The sequence below is a fragment of the Pleurodeles waltl genome, chromosome 5 (assembly GCF_031143425.1).
Source record: "Pleurodeles waltl isolate 20211129_DDA chromosome 5, aPleWal1.hap1.20221129, whole genome shotgun sequence".
NCBI classification, from domain to species: Eukaryota; Metazoa; Chordata; class Amphibia; order Caudata; family Salamandridae; genus Pleurodeles; species Pleurodeles waltl.
In genome coordinates, this window is record NC_090444.1 from 576,042,194 (window position 1) to 576,062,362 (window position 20,169).

Sequence of the window (20,169 nt, forward strand, 5' to 3'; positions counted from 1 at the left end):
AAACAAACTCCCTGGTAAAACCATGTCATTGTTCTGAGAAATCTGCCAAACAGGTCTTCAGTTCTGGCAGTCTCATCTCAGAGGGTCAAATTGCACTCTTTGAGAGAAATTCCAAACGTCCACCCTTTCATTGTTTTTGAGCACACAAGAGTGTGCTCAAACTATATACATCACCCAACCATTACAAACTTCAGAGCCGCATTAAGCCAATAATGTTGAGGGACTCCAAGTTCAGATTTGGGCCAGGCATGAAGCTACCAAAGAAGTGACTAGATAACAAAAACTCAATATCAGTACCAGTCCAGTCACACTCCTGAACAAAGTCATGAGTTTCAAAAATCCTTCCCTGATAAACCATGGAGATGGCAAAACATCCTGACAAGTGGCCATGCCATGTATATTAATTGTTCAAATGTAATCTCTAGGCACATTTTGCACCTCGTTATGGACTATGAATCTAGAAGACAAAAGACAGTGTTCATCATTCCAGTACTTCTTTCCTCCACACAAAGAACACTTGTTAAAGACATCCGGAGTGTTGGCTCTAAAGAAAGAGTAGGTGAAAAAGACCTTGGGAAAAGAGTGAACAAAAATACAAATTAAAAAATGTTTAAAAAAAAAAAAAGGAACATGAAAATAGACATTAGAAAATGTCAGATGAAACTGGAAAAGCATCAGTATTCAGGGATCCGTCTCTAGTAGGCTAGAAAACCAAACTGCTTCACTCACTGCACTGGATAATGTGAAGGATGGCAATATTTGGAATTCATAAAAGTAAAGCGTCAATTAGCATCTTTCGTACTTAGTCACTTAGAGATAGATTTTGCTTTTATGATACAAGTGTAAGAAAGGGCTAATACACGGATGTCTTCATCCAAACATAATGTAGGTATAATTGGGTTATCTGGATGTGGTTTAAAAAAGTAAGTAAATAATCAAAATTGTTGCCTTTTATGTTTTTTTATCATACCGATTCACAACACATGTTGAGTAGGCATCTCCTCTAATGCCTAAAGATACTCCTGGAGGCTGTTCTGTTAGGCCTTAAATAGAGGACTGGATGAGTTATTGCCATTACATTTTTGGGTTGTGAATTGGTTGAGTTTGGGAGCTCTTGCAAAGGTCTGTAGACTTCTCTCATTCTTTCTTGGTTTAAAAGGTAAGGGACATTTTTGTGTACTATAAACATGTTTTAAAAAATGGTGTTACTGGAGATCCTGCAAGTAAGATGTCCTTCTCCTATTTATGACTATCAGAGAGAACCCCAAGGAAAAGAAAGGCAGATGGAGACAGACGATTAGTACTACTGCCCTATGAAGTAGATTAAAAAACTTTATATGAAAGGGAGAGTTAAAAAAACTTGCTGAACAATTTCTACTATTCACTTTCTTACACAGCTGATTTAAATATTCAACATTTGAGGCTGAATGAGTCAAATTATTATCAATTCTAATGTACAATTAAATAGTAAAATGGAAATTATGTTTTATCTTGATGGGAAGGATTTTCTCAAATGAGGCAAATTAGACTTTATTGCCTAGTTAAGAAAACTAAGTACTATTAATGTAGCTAAACAAACTGTTTTGGCAGCTCAAATATCAGTTACTATCCAAGTGAATGAAATTTATTTTATTAACTTCGGAAAGAATGCTGGTTGTGCACTGCTGCGATACAAACTTATGACCCACTAAATCTAAAATGGTAGTAGGTCCATATATTTTAAATGCTGGCTAGATGTGTGTCACTAACACGGACATAACTTAAATAATAAAGAAAAATCTCACCAGGTTTTTGGAGCATAATAAAATGTTATGTTAACTGTGCTATTATATTTTTGGTCCAGTAATGTACTTGTTTCTCTAATTTTCTCCACTGTCTTCAAGAAAGGCTCATGTCCACACAGGTCTATTTACCATTATACTTTGTTTATGTTTAGTGCCTCTCAAAGAAGAGGGGTTAGATAGTTTCATGAGTGCAGCATGTTTTATGTTACCAAAAAATATATTTGATTACCTGATGCGCAGGAACAAATCAGAGATATTTGTGTTCAGAAAAACGGTCCAAACATTTTTTTAAATTAATACTGGGGCACTAGTTTAAACCCTGTATGCAGCGGTTTATTAATTCCTAAAAATTAATGCACATTCCCTTGTATGGACAAGGTAACATCGTTTTTCTTAAAATGTTCTTTAAAAAAGCAGTTTCCAATGACCCATTTAAACATCTTCTGTCACTCATTGTAAACTTCATACATGCTGTGAAAGATTACATTTGTTGTTTTTTCTGAGGTGCAAATGCTCAAAACTCTAAGCACTGAAGCATATGACTTCAAACAGCTTTCATGTATCAAGATCTAAGGTATGACATCACCATTTAGATACAATTTCTCATACAGAAGCTTCTAACCACCCAGCACTCATACCCAATAAACAAAAAAATAACAATACCTCTATGGTAGGATGAGTATTATGCTTGTATGCAGTGTACAAAGGAAATTGAATCTGAAAGATTTTCGCCACACATAGCAAAAGTTTTTCTTTCTCATCAAAGCTCCATAAATTAAATAGGTCAGTGCTTTTTGCAGATTCCTCTTCTCCTGGGCTACAATTTCTTGTTGTAGATAACTTCTTTTCAACAAAGTTGTCACCTTCCAAGCTTTCATCGTCCTTGTGACACTCCTTTCCAACACAGAGTGCCTCTCCACCTTCATTATTCTTGTCTTGGTGTGAAGAATCCGTTTCAATAGTGCAATTTTTACAAAGCTGATCCCGCAAAGTTTGGACCTGAGCAATCACCAAGTTAATAAGTGCACATATAACTTGATTAAAGATTTCCAAGTGCTTGTACTCCTTGAAGCAACATAGGCATTGCCTGCAAAAAGAGAAACAAAATGTCAGAGCATTTCACACTGAGAGAATTGTTTTTGTTAAGTAACCTGGATGGATTTCTTATTATTATTTAACTGCTTTTGGTGTATACCGAATGGAAAATATTTCTGCACTGAAAAAGAGCTCAAGCGTACACCCAAGGCGCCCCTCTATCTAATGGTTCACATTTCGATATGAGGCTTTAGTTGAATTTTACTTTGTTGGTCCTTAATTTGGACAACATAACATAGAAAGGAGGAAATGCTAAATTTGTCTTTTTAACTAAGATGCACCTCTCTAATGTTTGGGTAATACCTTGGAGCCCTCATACAAAGAATACTAAGTTAACCTATACTTTCATTCAAAATCCAACCATCGGGCATTCCCATCCCACTATTTAAACAAGAATCACTTAAAATCCAGACATTTATTTATATACACACACACAAATATACATTAGCTGGAGTGGTAATATTGCTTACCTTTAACACTTTCTAAAGCACACTACAATACTACCTGTTCCTAAATCAATACCTAGAACAGGGTTCTGCAAAGTCGGTCCTGGAGAGCCGGGTCCATGCCAGATATTTAGCATATCCACATTTAGAAAAATGTAGATTTCTGAAACATCTTTTTTCTAAATGTGGATATGCTAAAAACCTGGCATGGACTCGGCTCTCCAGGACAGACTTTGCAGAACCCTGACCTAGAAGCATCTAGATATCTCTTGAGCACTCAATGAAATAGTACTGGTGATGTAACATAGGCAGGCAAGTGAAATGAGCTAAGAAGAGACGGACACTGCCCAGCCTTGCTAGCAGTGAGGACCATGCTGTTTTGTACCAGTCCCACTAGTAGTTAGGAAGAAAGTTGAAACACTTGCATCAGGAAAAGCAGTTTTATCTGATCCAGGTGGTGGAATTGGTGCAAAGCCTTTTCTACAGACCCTTGAGAAGTCAATATCCCATGTTGGTACTATTGCTCAATACTGGTGTCCACCCATACATGTGCACTTGAACTGGATAATCACATTACTTCTTTGGGAAACACTGTGTGTAGCAAAGTCAAGCACTAAATAACAGTAGGAAGTGCATGACAAAAATAAATAACATCAGCATCCTTTCCGTCCTATGCCTTTAAAGAAGAATATCACTTGTAGAACAAGTTACTTGAGTTTGGTAACACTCTAACCGGTAGAGGCTATCTAGCCGCAGATTCCTTAAGTCAGAATCACTTCCAGGCCTCAGACTCGATCAAGAAATTTTCGAGCAGTACCTCTGCGTGCCAGGTGGTGGCACTGTATGGCTCCATGTTAGCCGCACCAGAAGTGCCATGAGTAGTGCCTATTAAGGCACCACCCGAGTGCTCGGACATCAGTTTCTTTTCACAACCTTTCCAGAGCACAAGCGCGGAGCCATAAAAAATGCTGATGAACTGGCATGCATCACTACGGGCCGCAACAGGGTCCTATGCAGAAATCGGTTCGCAGAGAGGATGGAATCTGAAGTTAGAAAGTCTCTACCAGATAAGACGCTACTGATGGTAAGTAACTTGTTCATCTGATAGAGACTTCTAGACAAAGAATCCTTACCTTAGAACAGACACCCAAACAATACCTCCTCAGAGTTGGGCCTGCGAACAGATTAGACCAAGAAATCTTGCAGGACCGAATAGGCAAAGTGCCTATCACAATTGACCTAACTATCCAGGCAGTAGTGCTTGGTAAATGTGGATGTATATGCCCAAATTGCTGCCTGATAGATGACCAGGAAAGGGACTACATGAGCTAACGCAGCGGTCCCGCTGATGCCCAAAACACAATGTTTTACTGGCGCATAAGAAGGGAAAACAAAATATCACTAGGCTATACCAGTCACTGTCACCATATCAACTGTCACCACTGATTAAAGTGGGACAGGTAAGGATCACAGATTTGCAACACTGCATGCCCGATGCACAATAGGTGTAGGCTTGAACACAAGAATTCGTAGCAATGCCAGATTTAAACACACGCATTTGCACTTTCAACAACGGACATATATGACACCTGACAGATTACATAAAAGTTATCAATGTTATGGCCAGCAGAAAACCAGTCTTGATGGCTAATAATCAAAGTGGCCAACTGTGCAGTGACTCAAAGGGTGCTCATATGAGGATGGTTAAGACCGGACTGAGGTCCCATTGGGGCATGATGAACACTCTTTGGGGAAACAGATGTTGGAGTCCATTAAGACATGAAGAGACAACAGGTGACTTGAACAAGTGACTGGGAAGAACTGATCACAGCCTAGTACCAAGATGATGCCATGGGAGGGGCGTAGCCTGACCAAAATCATACCAGACTGCACGAGGCCCTCTGGAGGTGGGGACAAGCAGGTCAGGGAAACACAGCAAACTATGTGTGAACAAAGCAGTGTTCTCTGGGGATAAAAGTTAAGATGCCAGGCCACTCCCTTACCTGGACAGTCACAAAAATGGCCAAGGAAAAAGCTATCCCAAAGCAAGGGAAGGTGGACAAATATGTAAAGGCCCTTTCTCGGACTTTGGGCTCACAGTATGCCATTGGAGTGGATAAGACAGGGCACCCAGACCTCAAGTACAGAGATCATCCTTCAAGCCAAACAATCAGTCCCCCTACACCCTAGTAGCCTTTCAAAACTGACAAGGTGATGGTCCTTTGGCAGCATCTTTGCAAAATCAGGGTCGTGTAGCTGAGGTAGAGGGCGGCACCGCAGCTCTGAAAGATATGGTCAGGAAACACCCCAGGAAGTTAAAAATGACTGCAGAGGAAATGCCGGTCAAGGGTGAGGATGATAAAGGCCTTCGCTTTGTGGGAATTCAGTAGAGTTTGGAAGGCACACAACCAGAGCAGTTCCTGGAGGCTTGGATACATGACTCTGCACCCGCTAGCCAGATTTCACCCAGTTTCCCGAAGGAGTAAGCCATTGAAACTCTTGTTCAGAAACCTCACACCGGAACCCAGCCCAGGCCTTTAATCACCTCCTTCCTCAATTACTAAGACGGGGACCTCACCATCTGGACAGTAAGAAATGTGGCAGATGTACAACATGGGTCTCACAAGGTCCTAATCTTTCCAGACTATGCTAAATAAGTGTACAAGCACAGGAAAACCTGTGAGCAGGTGGAACAAAAGCTTTGTGTAATGGAGATAAAATACACATTGCTGTACCCTCCCAAGCAAAAGGTCATTTATTAAGAGAAAACCCTAGTGTTTTACCACTCAGACCTGGTGTGGGAACAGGTTGAAGAGCATGCCCCACTGACAGATGGAAGCGGCTTTAATCAGTGTGGGGGCAGAAGAAAAGAAATTGATAGAGCGATATTGCGGACCTTGAGAGACAAATTTTTACACTTCTCTCTAACACATTCTAACACTGTCGCGTAGGCTTCGATTATTCTAATGAGACTACTGGATTTTGAGCAGCAAGATCGTCCACGGTGTGGTAGACTGAGTCTGACCCACTATGGGTGACACCTGTTGCTCTAAATCCGAGTTTTGCTCCGGCTAATTTGCAGTGCCTCATGTCTACCAGAAGATACAGATGATTGGGCAGCCGAGCGCATGACATATTAGGCTTCTCAGGAAGTCGTGGTCACACAGGTCGCATCCGGTTCTCTCATTCACAATTTGGTCTCATATATAAATAACAATAAGAAGCAGTATGAGTTTTAATGACTGGTTTAATAAAACGACTGCATTTTAGATAGCAAAGCGTGAGCTGCAATAACCAGGACGACACAACATGACAATATTAAAACGGTGACGAGGAGAGTGAAGCATAAGAATAATGCTATCATATTGCCACTAGGATTTATGGACTATTTCCTATCTAAGTCATGATCTGAGCACAGCATGTTAAGCTCTAATTCTGCCTTTCAGGTTCCCCCGGGAGGACATCAACCCTCATACCCGAGCAAAGGCCTGTAGTCTGCGTTAGCATCTGCAGCGAAGCATTCAGCAATCAGCATACAGTCGTGGTTCCCTGGCTGGAATCTCCCTCCTAATGTGTAATGGGACTAAGAAGTGTTTTTATAATAACACAGCCGATGTTCTCAGAAAATGTCCCTACGTAAGGATGTGTATTTTCTACGAATGTTGGAGACTAAACTTCTGCCACGCTCACCGGCAATGTACCAAACTGTAGCCTTAACTAAAGCACAAAGTCTTGTTTGAGAGCACAGTGCTGGGCTAAGCAAAAACAGTTAGATAAAAACAAAACAAGACCGTAAAACTGGTTATTGTAAAATAATAACTCGAAGCCAAATCAAATATATCTAGGTCAAAGTGCACAGCGGCCTAGTGTCAAACTAACGTGCATGGAGCTATAACTAAAATGGCTACACAACAACACAACTCTTCACTCTACGAGGAATGACTTAATTGTACAGTCACTTCCAGAGAGGGGCACAAGGACTTGCTGCTCTTCATGGAAAAAATTCAAGGGCTAAAAATAACGCACTCTCAAGGAAAAACACCAGTCCTAATGGCGGATTAGCAGAACTGACAAAAAATAAAATAAAAAAAGAAATCTCATTACGTGGGACACACTGTAAGGAAACAGGATTGGCAAGGCATGACTTACTTAAACATCCCTGACAAGGTACCCAGGAAAGGTAAGACAGAGTTTCCAACCAGGGTTACAGAACTATTTGTGCCGCCTTTGTTTGACAAACACAAGATGGCTCCCAACTTGCCACTACAGACTGGAGGGGCAATGTTTTCACTGTCAGTTAAACTTTGCCATTTACCGGGTGGCATCCCAATCCGGCTAACTTTTGACTGGGATTACCAAAGTGGGTCATGTAAGGTATCAAGTTAATCACGGCAATAAATGTAACTTCATGGGCAAGTCGAAATTAATGTCACTTTTAAAGGTAAGCAATTTTCACGAGGTTGCAACTCTGTGCCCCAGCCAGTCTAGTGGCTTCACAAAAGCTTTCTGCCCGCCTGGGTGGAGACATGTAAATGTTTCCCAGGCCAGGAACAAAGGCTGCTGCCGCACTGGAAGGCATGACCTATTCCCATAGAATGGCTGCCCGGGGTGTCAGCCCACAAGTCGTGTGTCAAAGGTGAAGCTGTCTTTGAAGGGCCGCTGTGACAACACTCAGGCAGGATGCTTTTTGTTTCCTGAAGACAGAGTAGAGTCAGGGACAGATGAGGAAAAACCAGTTCTCAAGACTGTTTTCCAGGGGTGTGTACCCCCCTGGTAGCCTCATCTTTGGGGTGGGCTACCAAGGTCAAGAGTTCTGCCATGTTGGTTGTGGCAGGATTGTTGCAGTCTGGGATAGCCAGATAACACGCATCACAAGTTCTGTCACCAGAGAGGAAGGGACCACCTAGCTCATTGGGTAAAGACCTTTTTTGTCCCTTTTGAGGCACTTTACTGGGATATAATGGACACCCCGGCACCCGAGAATTCATTACTTGCTCAACCTGGAAAGAGGACAAGGAGGAGACCTCTCTGCAACCGTTGGAAGCGCTAAAAGAGAGGCTGTGACCCCACAGCGACTGCACCTGCAGCACCTTGGGCTAGCGAAGTTTGGACCCGGTTCCGCGTGCCTGGCTTGGGGAAACTGTTCCCCGGCCCCAGTATGAAGCAGAGACTCCAAGGGTCAGTTGGCAGCCCCACTCCCCACCCAGAACAGCACTGGGGTCTTCAAAGCTGAAGGACCCAAATCACATCTCTGGTAGCCACCGCAAATGTTTTGCTGGAAGTGAATGACGGGCCCCACACCCAACCTGCTCCTCCCCTAAGCCCCCCAACCTCCTCCTCCCCTAAAACCCCCCACAACAACCCCACTCCCTAATCCCCCCCAACATGCCCCACCCTCACACAGGACAAATGGAAGATAGGCAAAAGGTGCACCCATGTCTGCCAACATGTCGGTGTTGGTTGTGACCGGATTCGTCACTCGTGAAAATTACCAGCCTCCATCAAATATCTGCAGTGACCACTGTGTTGCAAAAGCGCATGGTCTGCATCGGCAGCCCTTGGAACCTTCAAAGAGGACTTTGTGGGACTCCGAAAACCATGGCCAAAGTCACCCCACTCACTTGTGGACAGAGGACTTGATCAGATTTCACCCAAGTGGACCGCATAGCATCCGGAGTATCCTTGAGCATCTTTGAGCCTGCATCTCTAAGCATAAGGACCACTCCATTATTGTCTATGGCAATCATCCTGTAAAGTTTGGATCTTGCTCCAAAAAAAAAAAAAAAAAAATTCTGGTGGCCAGATAACTGTCCAAAGTATCCTCTCTAGCCACCTGGAACGCTGTCCTGCTGGACTTGATCACCCAACTCTGCCGGAGTTGCCCAACTAACTTTTCCAAACTTTCACAATATCTAAGGTTTTAGCTGACCAATGCTTGTTTACGGTTGATGCTAACATTATTTATTTCTTTAAAAATCTATATCTCCGAAACCCTCCGGTTGATTTTGACGATCAAGGTCTCTAAAGATATATACAAACGTAATCTATTTGTCTAACCTGGCGTCTTGTTTTTTTCGTGTAGTGTGACTTTCTTATTTCGTTGTTAAATGCTTTACACATTTTTCCTTTGCTAAGCCTTACTGATCGCAGCAACAGCTACCCAGGTTTGAGCTTAAGGTTGAGTAAACTTACATGACTGAACCCAAGAAGGTATTTGTGAGTGCACAGCAGGGCTACTTAGCCATACCTAAAATATAGTGCACCCCAAATCTTAACACACACACACACATACATATTGAACCTCTTTCAAAAGACTGGATGGTTCGCTTCCATTATGGAGGATCTCAAAGGGCGTGACAATAACTCTAACTAAACAAGCTGCTGAAGGAGGGTGCATCTTATAGTGTAGTTGTTCAGCTCACAGTGTAACACACTAACCAACGCCCTTTAAGACCAGTAGGTTTTGGGTCTTAAACCCTCTAGCTCGACCCTGGGTAGTTCTCGCTATGAGAAGCAAGGATTACACAAGGGAACAAGTGTAAAGCATTTGAACAGCACCAAAACAACTGAAGGGGAAATACACAAGGATACTCAAGAAATCAGACATCAATTTACACAAATAGACTTACTTTTTGTATTTTTAGACACCACGACGAGAAAAATCTGCCGAAGGAATAGATTTTACATGGTATAGTAAATATGCGCTTTTCACTTAACTACGAACCACCATTGGAAAATTCAACTAAGTTGACATTTAAAAACGTTATCAACAAAAGCTTGTTTAAGTGGCAAAAGGGGTTACTTTGGCTTACTACTGAAGTTGGTCTCCTAAAGTAACTCTCTCTCGAGGACCAGCAAGGTCCACAGAAAGTTATCTCGAAAGATAGAAGCCAGTTCTAGACACTTTTATTGCTGTGCTGTAAGTTCCACAAAGTTGCCCTAATGAAAAGGGATAAGGGATGCTGAAGATGCTTAAGGATGCTATGGATGAGATGCGGTCTATAGGTTTTTTTTTTGTGGCTACTGTACAGGCCACAAACTCTTTAATGTGGTCCTGGTCACACAGGTCAAGGTCCCTCGAAGTTCTCTTGCTTCAGGTAGACGTCTAGTCTCCACTGGACTACCAGTAGCCATGTATCATGGACACAGCCAAATCCTTCTCTGGCAATAACTCCTCTTCTATGCAACCAACCTGCACTCCAACAACTCACCTGGGTCCAGCAGACGTAGGTGCAACTTTGAGCATCTGGTCCAGATCTCTGGTGCTGCATGGCAGCTGTTGGAGGCAATGTGTAGATCTGGGCTACCAAACGGCCCCAGCAGACTTCTTCAGCAGCCATAGTCCTGTGCTGAGAACAGGAGGTCAGCCAAATGACTCTTGGAGTCTCTTGCTTCGTCTGTGACTTCTGAATAAGCAGGTCAGAGCAAGCACAATCCCTCTCCTTTGTTAGCCACGAGGTTAAGCAGGTGCAGTCCACACCAGCCCCTCTTTGCCAGGTCCTTGGTGCAGCATATTTTGGCCATTTGCCCTTTAAAGGTGGGTTCTCTTTTGAAGCTCAACGTTTGGCTAACACCCGTGTACCTTACTGTGGGAGAGATATAACACCTCACCCCCATGTAGGTTCAATTGTTACCTTTCCTGGGAGTCGTTAGCATGTATCCCCAGGAGAGCAGAAAGGTGTATGTAGGATCAGCCCTGTGTACATCTGTAAGAGGGCACTGAAGACCTTGGCCAACTAAAATGGCAACTTCTAAGGTTGCATTTTGCCTTGACATTAAATCATACTTAATGAATAAATCTTTTTTAATACACTGATTCTTTTGATACCTACCAGTACCAACTTTAGTGGTGCCATTCACAGTTAACAGGACTGAAGTGTCAGCCTGTAACTCTGTATTTGCCAAAGGTGCTACTAGCCTTTCTACAATAAAAAGAACAATTTATGTTTTTTACTGTTTGAATATGAAAAAGTACATGTTCAACTTTTTAACATACAGCACCCCGACTTAGGGCTTGACTGGTCTATCTGGGGAGGGGGGGGGGGCCTGGATAGTTGCATATATTTAAAAAAGGAGGGTTGGGCTTTGCTATTACTTTAAATGGTGAAGTTGAATTAGCAGTTTAAAATTGCCCTTCCACTCTCATATACTAGGGACTTACAAGTAAGTTGAACTATGCCAATTGGAGACAAGTCAAATAAACATGCACTACTTTAAGGGTCAGATCACATGCATATAGTCCTGCTTAGCAAGGCTCAGGGCATTACAGCGCTACTACACCAGTACCTAGTAGTCAAAACAGGGTCAAAAAAAGGGGTAAACATACAGAACGGCTGTTGCCTTACAAAGACTGCAATGGTGTTATGGCAAGAAGGAGCACAAGACATTATCTATTATGTCCGAATGGCAAAGGCCAGAATACTTGGCCCACAGGGTCCTGGAGCATTACTTTTAATAAACTACGAGAAAGTATTTAATATGGTGCATTGGCCCGTCTTGGTCCAAGTTAACTAAAGAATGAGCATTATCCCTTTGGTCTTTACCTAAGCCACAGCCCTGTAGGATGCCCCAAAGACACAGGTTAAATTAAATAGAATGCTGGTTCCCCCATTTCCCACTGGACATGGTACCTGTCAAGACTGTCCCCACTCCTCTTTGCGCTTGCCATACAGCCCTTGGCGGAATGGATCAGGAGGTATCCACAGGTTGATACATTTCACTGGCTGAATGGGTTGGAGAGAAGGTTGTCCATAGACAATATCCTGCTTTTTATCACTCATCAACAAAGATTGTTACAGTATCCGGTGCAAATGGTGCAGGTATACAAAGATGCCTCGGGAAGGAAAGTAAATCAGAGCAAGTCCACTTATGTGCAAATAATTGGGACCTTTCCACAGTGAACCAACCATGGCCATCTCCAAATTGCTGAAGAACATTTTCAATACCTGGGCAAGACCATACCTCGTGACCAACAAAGGGCCTGCAAAATATTACATCCATAATTTGGCACACCCATAAAGAACTAGAAGCATTGTCTTTGATACCCATTTCTATGACGGGAAAGGTGGCACTCTATAAAATCATCACACTATCTTGTTTCCTATAAGCGTCACAGAACTATCCTTTTATCCTCCCACTGATCTTCTCAGAACTGCAATCTTCAGTTACAAACCTCCTGTGGGCAGAGGAAAACTCCCAAAAACAGCACATCAAAAATACATCCTTTGCACATACGAGGTAGGCCTGGGAGACCCTGACTTCAGGATCTACTACTAGGTGGCAAATGATACCCACTGAAAAATGGCAGTTTTGTGACATACACGACTACTCCTTATGACTAGAACTGGACACTCTTAAAAAAACAGGGACGCTATGCTTACTATAGGGGGGATTTTTCCTCCAAACTCAATCCCGCAAATCACAATTCTCCCAGTTTTGTGCTGGCAGAAGGCCCTGAAAGACATCAAAGGATGTAGTAAACTGACCAACCTGATGTCATTATGAGCCAGAACTTGACTGGCTCAAGTGGGGCAGCGCCTGGGTTCAAGCCATGGGACCTAATTGGGATTTCACACTGCATCAAATCCTTGGAACAGCTGGTGAGAGGCTTCAAGTGACATAACATCCAGTTTTTTTAAACATACCTGCAGCTCTGTCATTCCAGGGCAGCATGCGAAGACAATTTAAGCTATGTCCCAGGCCTGCTTGAATTGAGCCTTTGGGTCGCAAAGGTATATCCAGACTATACAGATCCCTACTACTTATAGGAAAATGTGCAGCCTGTGTAGGACAGTACCATCTTGCCTGGCATGTTACCCCCATTTTTACTGTATGTATGTTTGTTTTTGCTTATGTGTCACTGGGATCCTGCTAGTCAGGACCCCAGTGCTCATAAAGTATGCCCTGTATGTGTTCCCTGTGTGGTGCCTAACTGTATCACTGAGGCACTGCTAACCAGAACCTCAGTGTTTATGCTCTCTCGGCTTTTAAAATTGTCACTGCAGCCTAGTGACTAATTATACCAATTCTCATTTGCACACTGGAACACCCTTATAATTCCCTTGTATATGGTACCTAGGTACCCCCGGGTATTGGGGTTCTAGGAGATCCCTATGGGCTGCAGCATTTCTTTTGCTACCCATAGGGAGCTCAGACAGTTCTTACACAGGACTGCCACTGCAGTCTGAGTGAAATAACATCCACGTTATTTCACAGCCATTTTACACTGCACTTAAGTAACTTATAAGTCACCTATATGTCTAACCCTCACTTGGTGAAGGTTAGGTGCAAAGTTACTGAGTGTGTGGGCATCCTGGCACTAGCCAAGGTGCCCCCACATTGTTCAGGGCAAATTCCCCAGACTTTGTGAGTGCAGAGACACCATTACACGCGTGCACATACCTATATGTAGCATCACCATGGTAACCCTGAACATGGCCATGTAACATGTCTAGGATCATGGAATTGTCACCCCATTATACCATTATGGTATTGGGGTGGCAATTCCATGCATCCCCGGGTCTCCAGCACAGAGCCCGGGTACTGCCAAACTAACTTTCTGGGGTCTCCACTGCAGCTACTGCTGCTGCCAAACCCTCAGACAGGTTTCTGCCCCCCTGAGGCCTGGGCAGCCTGGTCCCAAGAAGGCAGAACAAAGGATTTCCTCTGAGAGAGGGTGTTACACCCTCTCCCTTTGGAAATAGGTGGGAAGGGCTGGGGAGGAGTAGCCTCCCCCAGCCTCTGGAAATGCTTTGATGGGCACAGATGGTGCCCATCTCTGCATAAGCCAGTCTACACCGGTTCAGAGATCCCCCAGCCCTGCTCTGGCGCAAAACTGGACAAAGGAAAGGGGAGTGACCACTCCCCTGACCAGCACCTCCCAGGGGAGGTGCCCAGAGCTCCTCCAGTGTGTCCCAGACCTCTGCCATCTTGGATGCAGACATGTGAGGGCACAATGGACAGCTCTGAGTGGCCAGTGCCAGCAGGGGACGTGAGAGACCCTCCTGATAGATGCTTACCTTTCTCAGTAGCCAATCCTCCTCTGTGGGCTATTTAGGGTCTCTCCTGTGGGCATCTCACCAGATAACGAATGCAAGAGCTCACCAGGTTCCTCTGCACTTCCCTCTTCGACTTCTGCCAAGGATCGACCTCTGACTGCTCCAGGACGCCTGCATAACCGCAACAAAGTAGCAAGAAGACTACCAGCAACATTGTAGCGCCTCATCCTGCTGGCTTTCTTGACTGTTTCCTGGTGGTGCATGCTCGGAGGGCTGTCTGACTTCACCCTGCACTGGAAGCCAAGAAGAAATCCCCCATGGGTCGACGGAATCTTCCCCCTGCCAATGCATGCACCAAACTTCTGCAATCACCGGTCCTCTGGGTCCCCTCTCATCCTGACCAGCGTGGTCCCTGGAACACAGGAGCTGGGTCCAAGTGTCTTCCACAGTCCAGTGGCCCTTGTGTCCAAATTTGGTGGAGGTAAGTCCTTGCCTCCCCACGCCAGACAGTAATCCTGTGCACTGCGTGAACTGCAGCTGCTCGGGCTTCTGTGCACTTTTGCAAGACTTACTTCGTGCACAGCCTAGCCCAGGTCCCAAGCACTCCGTCCTGCATTGCCCAACTCACTGAGTTGGACTCCGACGTCGTGGGACCCTCCTTTGTGACTGAGTCGACCGCTGTCCTCAGATCTTCTAAGTGCCTGTTCCGGTACTTCTGCGGGTGCTGCCTGCTTCTGCGAGGGCTCTCTGAGTTGCTGAGCGCCCAATCTGTCTCCTCCTCCAAGGGGCGACCACCTGGGCCCCAGCAGCATGCAAAATCCTCAAACGCAACTCTTGCAGCAAGCAAGGCTTGTTTGCGGTCTTTCTGCGTGGATACAACTCTGCATCCTCCAGCACGCTGTAGGACATCTTCTGACCAAAGGAGAAGTTCCTGCACCTTCTGTTGTTGCAGAATCTTCCGCTTCTTCCACCCGGAGGCAGCCCTTTTGCACCTTCATCCGGGGTTTAGTGGGCTCCTGCCCCCCTGGACACTTGCGTGACTCTTGGACTTGGTCCCCTTTCTTTACAGGTCCTCAGGTCCAGGAATCCGTCTTCAGTGTTTTGCAGTCAGTTGTTGTCCTTGCAGAATCCCCTATCTCGACTTTACTGTCTTTCTGGGGTAGTAGGGTAACTTTACTCCTACTTTTCAGGGTCTTGGGGTGGGGTATCTTGGACACCCTTAGTATTTTCTTACACTCCCAGTGACCCTCTACACACTACACTAGGCCTGGGGTCCATTCGTGGTTCGCATTCCACTTTTGGAGTATATGGTTTGTGTTGCCCCTAGGCCTAGTTCTCCCTATTCCATTCTATAGTGATTCTACATTGTTTGCACTACTTTTCTAACTGTTACTTAACTGTTTTTGGTTTGTGTGCATATCATTTGTGTATATTACTTACCTCCTAAGGGAGTATATCCTCTGAGATACTTTTGGCATATTGTCAATAAAATAAAGTACCTTTATTTTTAGTTACTCTGAGTATTGTGTTTTCTTGTGATATAGTGCTATAGGATATCAGTGGTATAGTAGGAGCTTTGCATGTGTCCTGGTTCAGCCTAAGCTGCTCTGCTATAGCTACCTCTATCAGCCTAAGCTGCTAGAACACCTCTATTCTACTAATAAGGGATAACGGGACCTGGCACAAGGTGTAAGTACCACAAGGTACCAACTATAAGCCAGGCCAGCCTCCTACAGCCTGGGAGAGTGACTGTGTGTTAAATGATTGCTTGTGTGCTGGCTACCCTCTGCAACCTTAGGATGACTTAGTTTAACTATTTCCATAGCACCCACTAAATTCCAAAAAAAGGGTCTTGAAGACTGGTAGAGCGATAAGGCCCGCCTGTCAATATGGTGGCCCTGCAGGCACCTTTTATCATATGATTTGGGAATGCCCAGCAATTCGGGTATGAATGTGAAACTCTCTAGTGAATAACATTTATTAAAATATTCATCACAATAATAAAGACATTAAATACATTAAAATCTCGAACATATCTACAGAAATGCCAAAAGACAACAGTAGACAATGTAAAAATGTAGTTAATTTCGCAATAAACTGAATCTGTTCTGGAAAAGCAATAATCAACTGCCTCTTTGACAGATCTACAATGAATTAAATTAAATGCTTTTTTAGATATTTCTTTTGTAGATCTAGTAAACTAGGACATGAACTAATTAAGTGCTCAATCAACTCCTTTTTTATAGTTACAGGGCCTTTGAGGGTAAACAGTTAGTGTTCCAAGACCCCGGAATTTGAGCTATTCGTTTTAACAGGGAACTTTTCATGTATTTCTGTTTGCATCCTTGATTCAAATCAGAGGCTTGTATTATTCGAGAATACAACTTCATTGTATAGTGAGCATATTAATATTTCTGTAATGTCAGCCAGTCTGCAGTTCTTGCATTCCTCCAGAAAGTCTGCCTAATTAACCTCTTCAGCTCCAATCGGGGCATTTTTATGAGATCCAAAGATAGCAGTAAATTGTTTCCTACGATATTTTATTAACAGATGACAAATTCAGCCCAGCACACAAATCTTGATAGTTTGTTACCTCATTGGAAGTCAAAAAGGTCAACGAATCTTTGCTATTGCACAGTCGCAGAAGTAATTCAACATTGCTGCTGAGTGACTAACAGTTAATCAAATCAAGGGTAATTCCAACTACATTGGGTTATTGATGGGGAATTGAAGAACGAAGATTCAATAAAGATCTGAGCTATGATTTTATCCAGATTGCTAATGGATTTGTCAGGAAGAACTAATGCTCCATACAGTAAGGTAGGTTCTATTTTTGTTTTTAAACATCCTAAGAGACTGAGAACTGCAAGTCCTCCGTGAGCTCTCATGAATTTTTTGACTGAGCATGGACGCTGTTCGGGCCATTGCTTTTAAGATGGTAAGATGACTTTGCCATGAACACTGAATTGGTGGGTGGATGAGGATATAAGAGTTTCTAGCTAAGGTCCTGTGCACTCCCCACTGCGTCAGGCTCAAAGGTAAAGTCAGCAGGCACAATAGAGGAATGGACAGCCATGAGATGGTAGAGGATTCTGGCAGGCCTATGCCTATAGCTTATGAACCTCTGCATAGACCTTATGTCGGTTCCCCAATTATCTGCAACTAATGAATTATTGTTTTATGCTGTAATAAAATTTAGATTAATGTCAATACAAAGATATACAATTACAAATTATAAGGGTCAGAATAAAAGATGTTACCTATATAAGTGGCTTGTGTACTGGTGGCGAACTAACCATTGGTGCCATGTCAGGGACACTGGACAAACTTTTAGTTATTAGAACCTAACTAGCAGTTAAGGAGCAAAAGGAGGACCTGGTGTTGGACTGGCCCTCGTGGTCTTACAAGCCAGTACCCCTCAGTTGGTCTTACAATATATTTTACTTTACGGAAAACTACCTTGGTCATGTTACTCTGGTAGTAAAGGCACACAAGGGCATGGGGACAAGGAAAGGAATCACTGGTCCACCCAGAATTAACCAGGAAGGTAGTTATTTAGGATTAAATACCAACACAAGAGAAAATAAATAGGTATTGCAGACCAGTGAGGACTTTGACATACAATTCCATTTGTTCAGAAATCAGAGTGACTTCCCCCACTCCACTTGGCTGGCAGGCAGGCATGCATCCGTTTCTCCGAAAGCCTCAGGAGCAAGGAAACTCTGCAGGTTTCTTAGATGAAAGACCTGTGAGGAAAGAAGTTATCTATCTAGCAGACAGGCTCCTGGTCCCTTATTTTTTTGTCATGCAAAGGTTTACAATCTGACTCAACGACAAGTCAACAGCTTGTGAATCGAGTACAGTGAGGAGTCCAGTACAAATACGCCCACTGATGGATTAGGAAAAAAGTCAGATTCAACCAGAGGATTCCCCACAATCAAATATTTGTTGGCTTTTGAAAACATGCTGTCACTGGCTTCCTACCCAGTGTTCACACAAACACTGGTTCTGACTGGCTCTGGAATAATGTGTATTAGGGACCTGGTAGAAGGGAATTTTGGGGGAGGTCATCTTTTTTTAGTACGTGGTAGCCCTTTTACCGTAGGCACATTCTGTATAACCACATCTTTTCATATTCTGGATGACTAAATAATCAAACAGTGGGTTGTAGACTACTGTGTTCTTAACTGGTCAAACATGAACTTGTGCCCAAATCTGTAGCTGTCACTTTTTTAAAAACTTTTTAAGTCTTTCAGATGTGTACAGAAGAGATCAACTACTTTAACCAAATATTCCAGCTGCCAAGAGCGGGACCGTAAGCATCAATCCAACCTGGACAGAGGTGGGATGGTACCCCCTCATCTCTAAATGTAGACTTGGGACACTGGAAAACATATGCCAACAGGTAACACGCTCTCCTGTCAAAGGTTCAACTGTTGACATTTTTCTTGCACGTGCAGTTGGGGCAATGTCAAATGAAATAAAGTTAGCGGAAAGGCAGCTGCCCCTTGACAGCAATGTCTTACCGATGCCCATTTTACCTCTCCCAACAACTTCCGTCATTACTGGGCCAGTTGTTGTCATTGGGCAGAATTGCCAACTGCCAGCCATGAATTCCACCTCCGTGTCCCCATCCAATGAACATGCAGCTATGCAGAAGTAAGATAGCCAGAAGGCCTAAATTCAATTTTTTTTTACATGAACGCCCTCCAGGTTCAGGGATGCCTTGTGATGTGTGAGGAATCCTGGGCCTCAATTGCCTGTTACCTCTCCATATTTAGTTCCATCTTTAGCTATACCCAACAATGTCACTCTCAAACTCAGTGCTACCATCCCTGTTTCCCCAAATCCAGTTGTGGTTATGTATGCCCACAATGGAAACTCCACCAATGATCATCACCATAAACTATATTAAGTCTCCTGCACGAAGCCTGTCTGTATTTGCTTTTTTCTTTTTAGCCAATGTTCCAGCATGGAGAGCTAATTCAGACAGAAATGGGACATAACTATACTATAAATAAATTGATTAATTGTCTGTCTAGGAACCTGAACTATAAGATATAGAAATCTAGCCAAATATTGTGCACTAGAAGAGTCTCTTTGGTAGGTCCTTCAAGAAACAAATCTAAGGAGGGCGACTGTGTGGTCATCAATTTCCTCAGGCCCACCTTCGTAACACCATTTATTGATACAATTTAGGCATTCTAACAAGAGAAAGTCCTGTATTGTGCCTTTACCACTTGGTTACTTCTACAGGACCCCTAGCAATTTACAATATTTGAGTGAGGGTTCAAACCTTAGTGAACTGGGTCGCTCTGACAAACTGGTCATCGATGTATAAAATAGATTCTTTCCTCTACAGAGTTTAGAAAACCTGAAATGATCAGCTATACCATCACCAGTTGTTGCCTCGCTTGTTGGCCATGATTATGCATTTGTAAGCGAGGATGCTAATACATTTTCTGAGGAGACTGATTCGTCATCTACTCTGAGCGTTTTAGGTAGGAATATTGCTGGGTTAAAAGCCAAAATGAACTCCAGAGAGTGGCTTGCTTTTATTGGTTTCCTTAACATTGTGCTATTTCAATAAACCTAGGCTGTCCCAAGTTTACTTTCCAATAGCAAGGATTGCAATTTTATTCCAGCCATCTCTTTGCGTTCTAGTTGGGCAAATGACGGTTTGGCAACTTCGTTCAAGATATTGTTAAAAGTTATGGTTACACCCTTAAATACTCAGTCAAGCTATTCAGAGGTTCTGGGTTAAATTCACAATAAGTTTTGTTTGTTTCTTATTCATTTCTATAATGATGATTTCACACATTCCAACATTGGCAATTATCAATTTTT

General features: G+C 43.3%; 1 protein-coding gene across 2 annotated transcripts in view; it reads right to left on the bottom strand.

The window, feature by feature from the left end:
- Positions 1–20,169, bottom strand: part of USP34 (ubiquitin specific peptidase 34) — a 1,940,069-nt gene that overhangs the window by 1,891,541 nt on the left and 28,359 nt on the right. For both annotated transcript variants that reach the window (XM_069234398.1, XM_069234397.1), the window contains exon 3: positions 2,448–2,871. In XM_069234398.1, the coding sequence (XP_069090499.1) occupies positions 2,448–2,871 (424 nt within the window). The remainder of the gene's footprint in view (positions 1–2,447; positions 2,872–20,169) is intronic.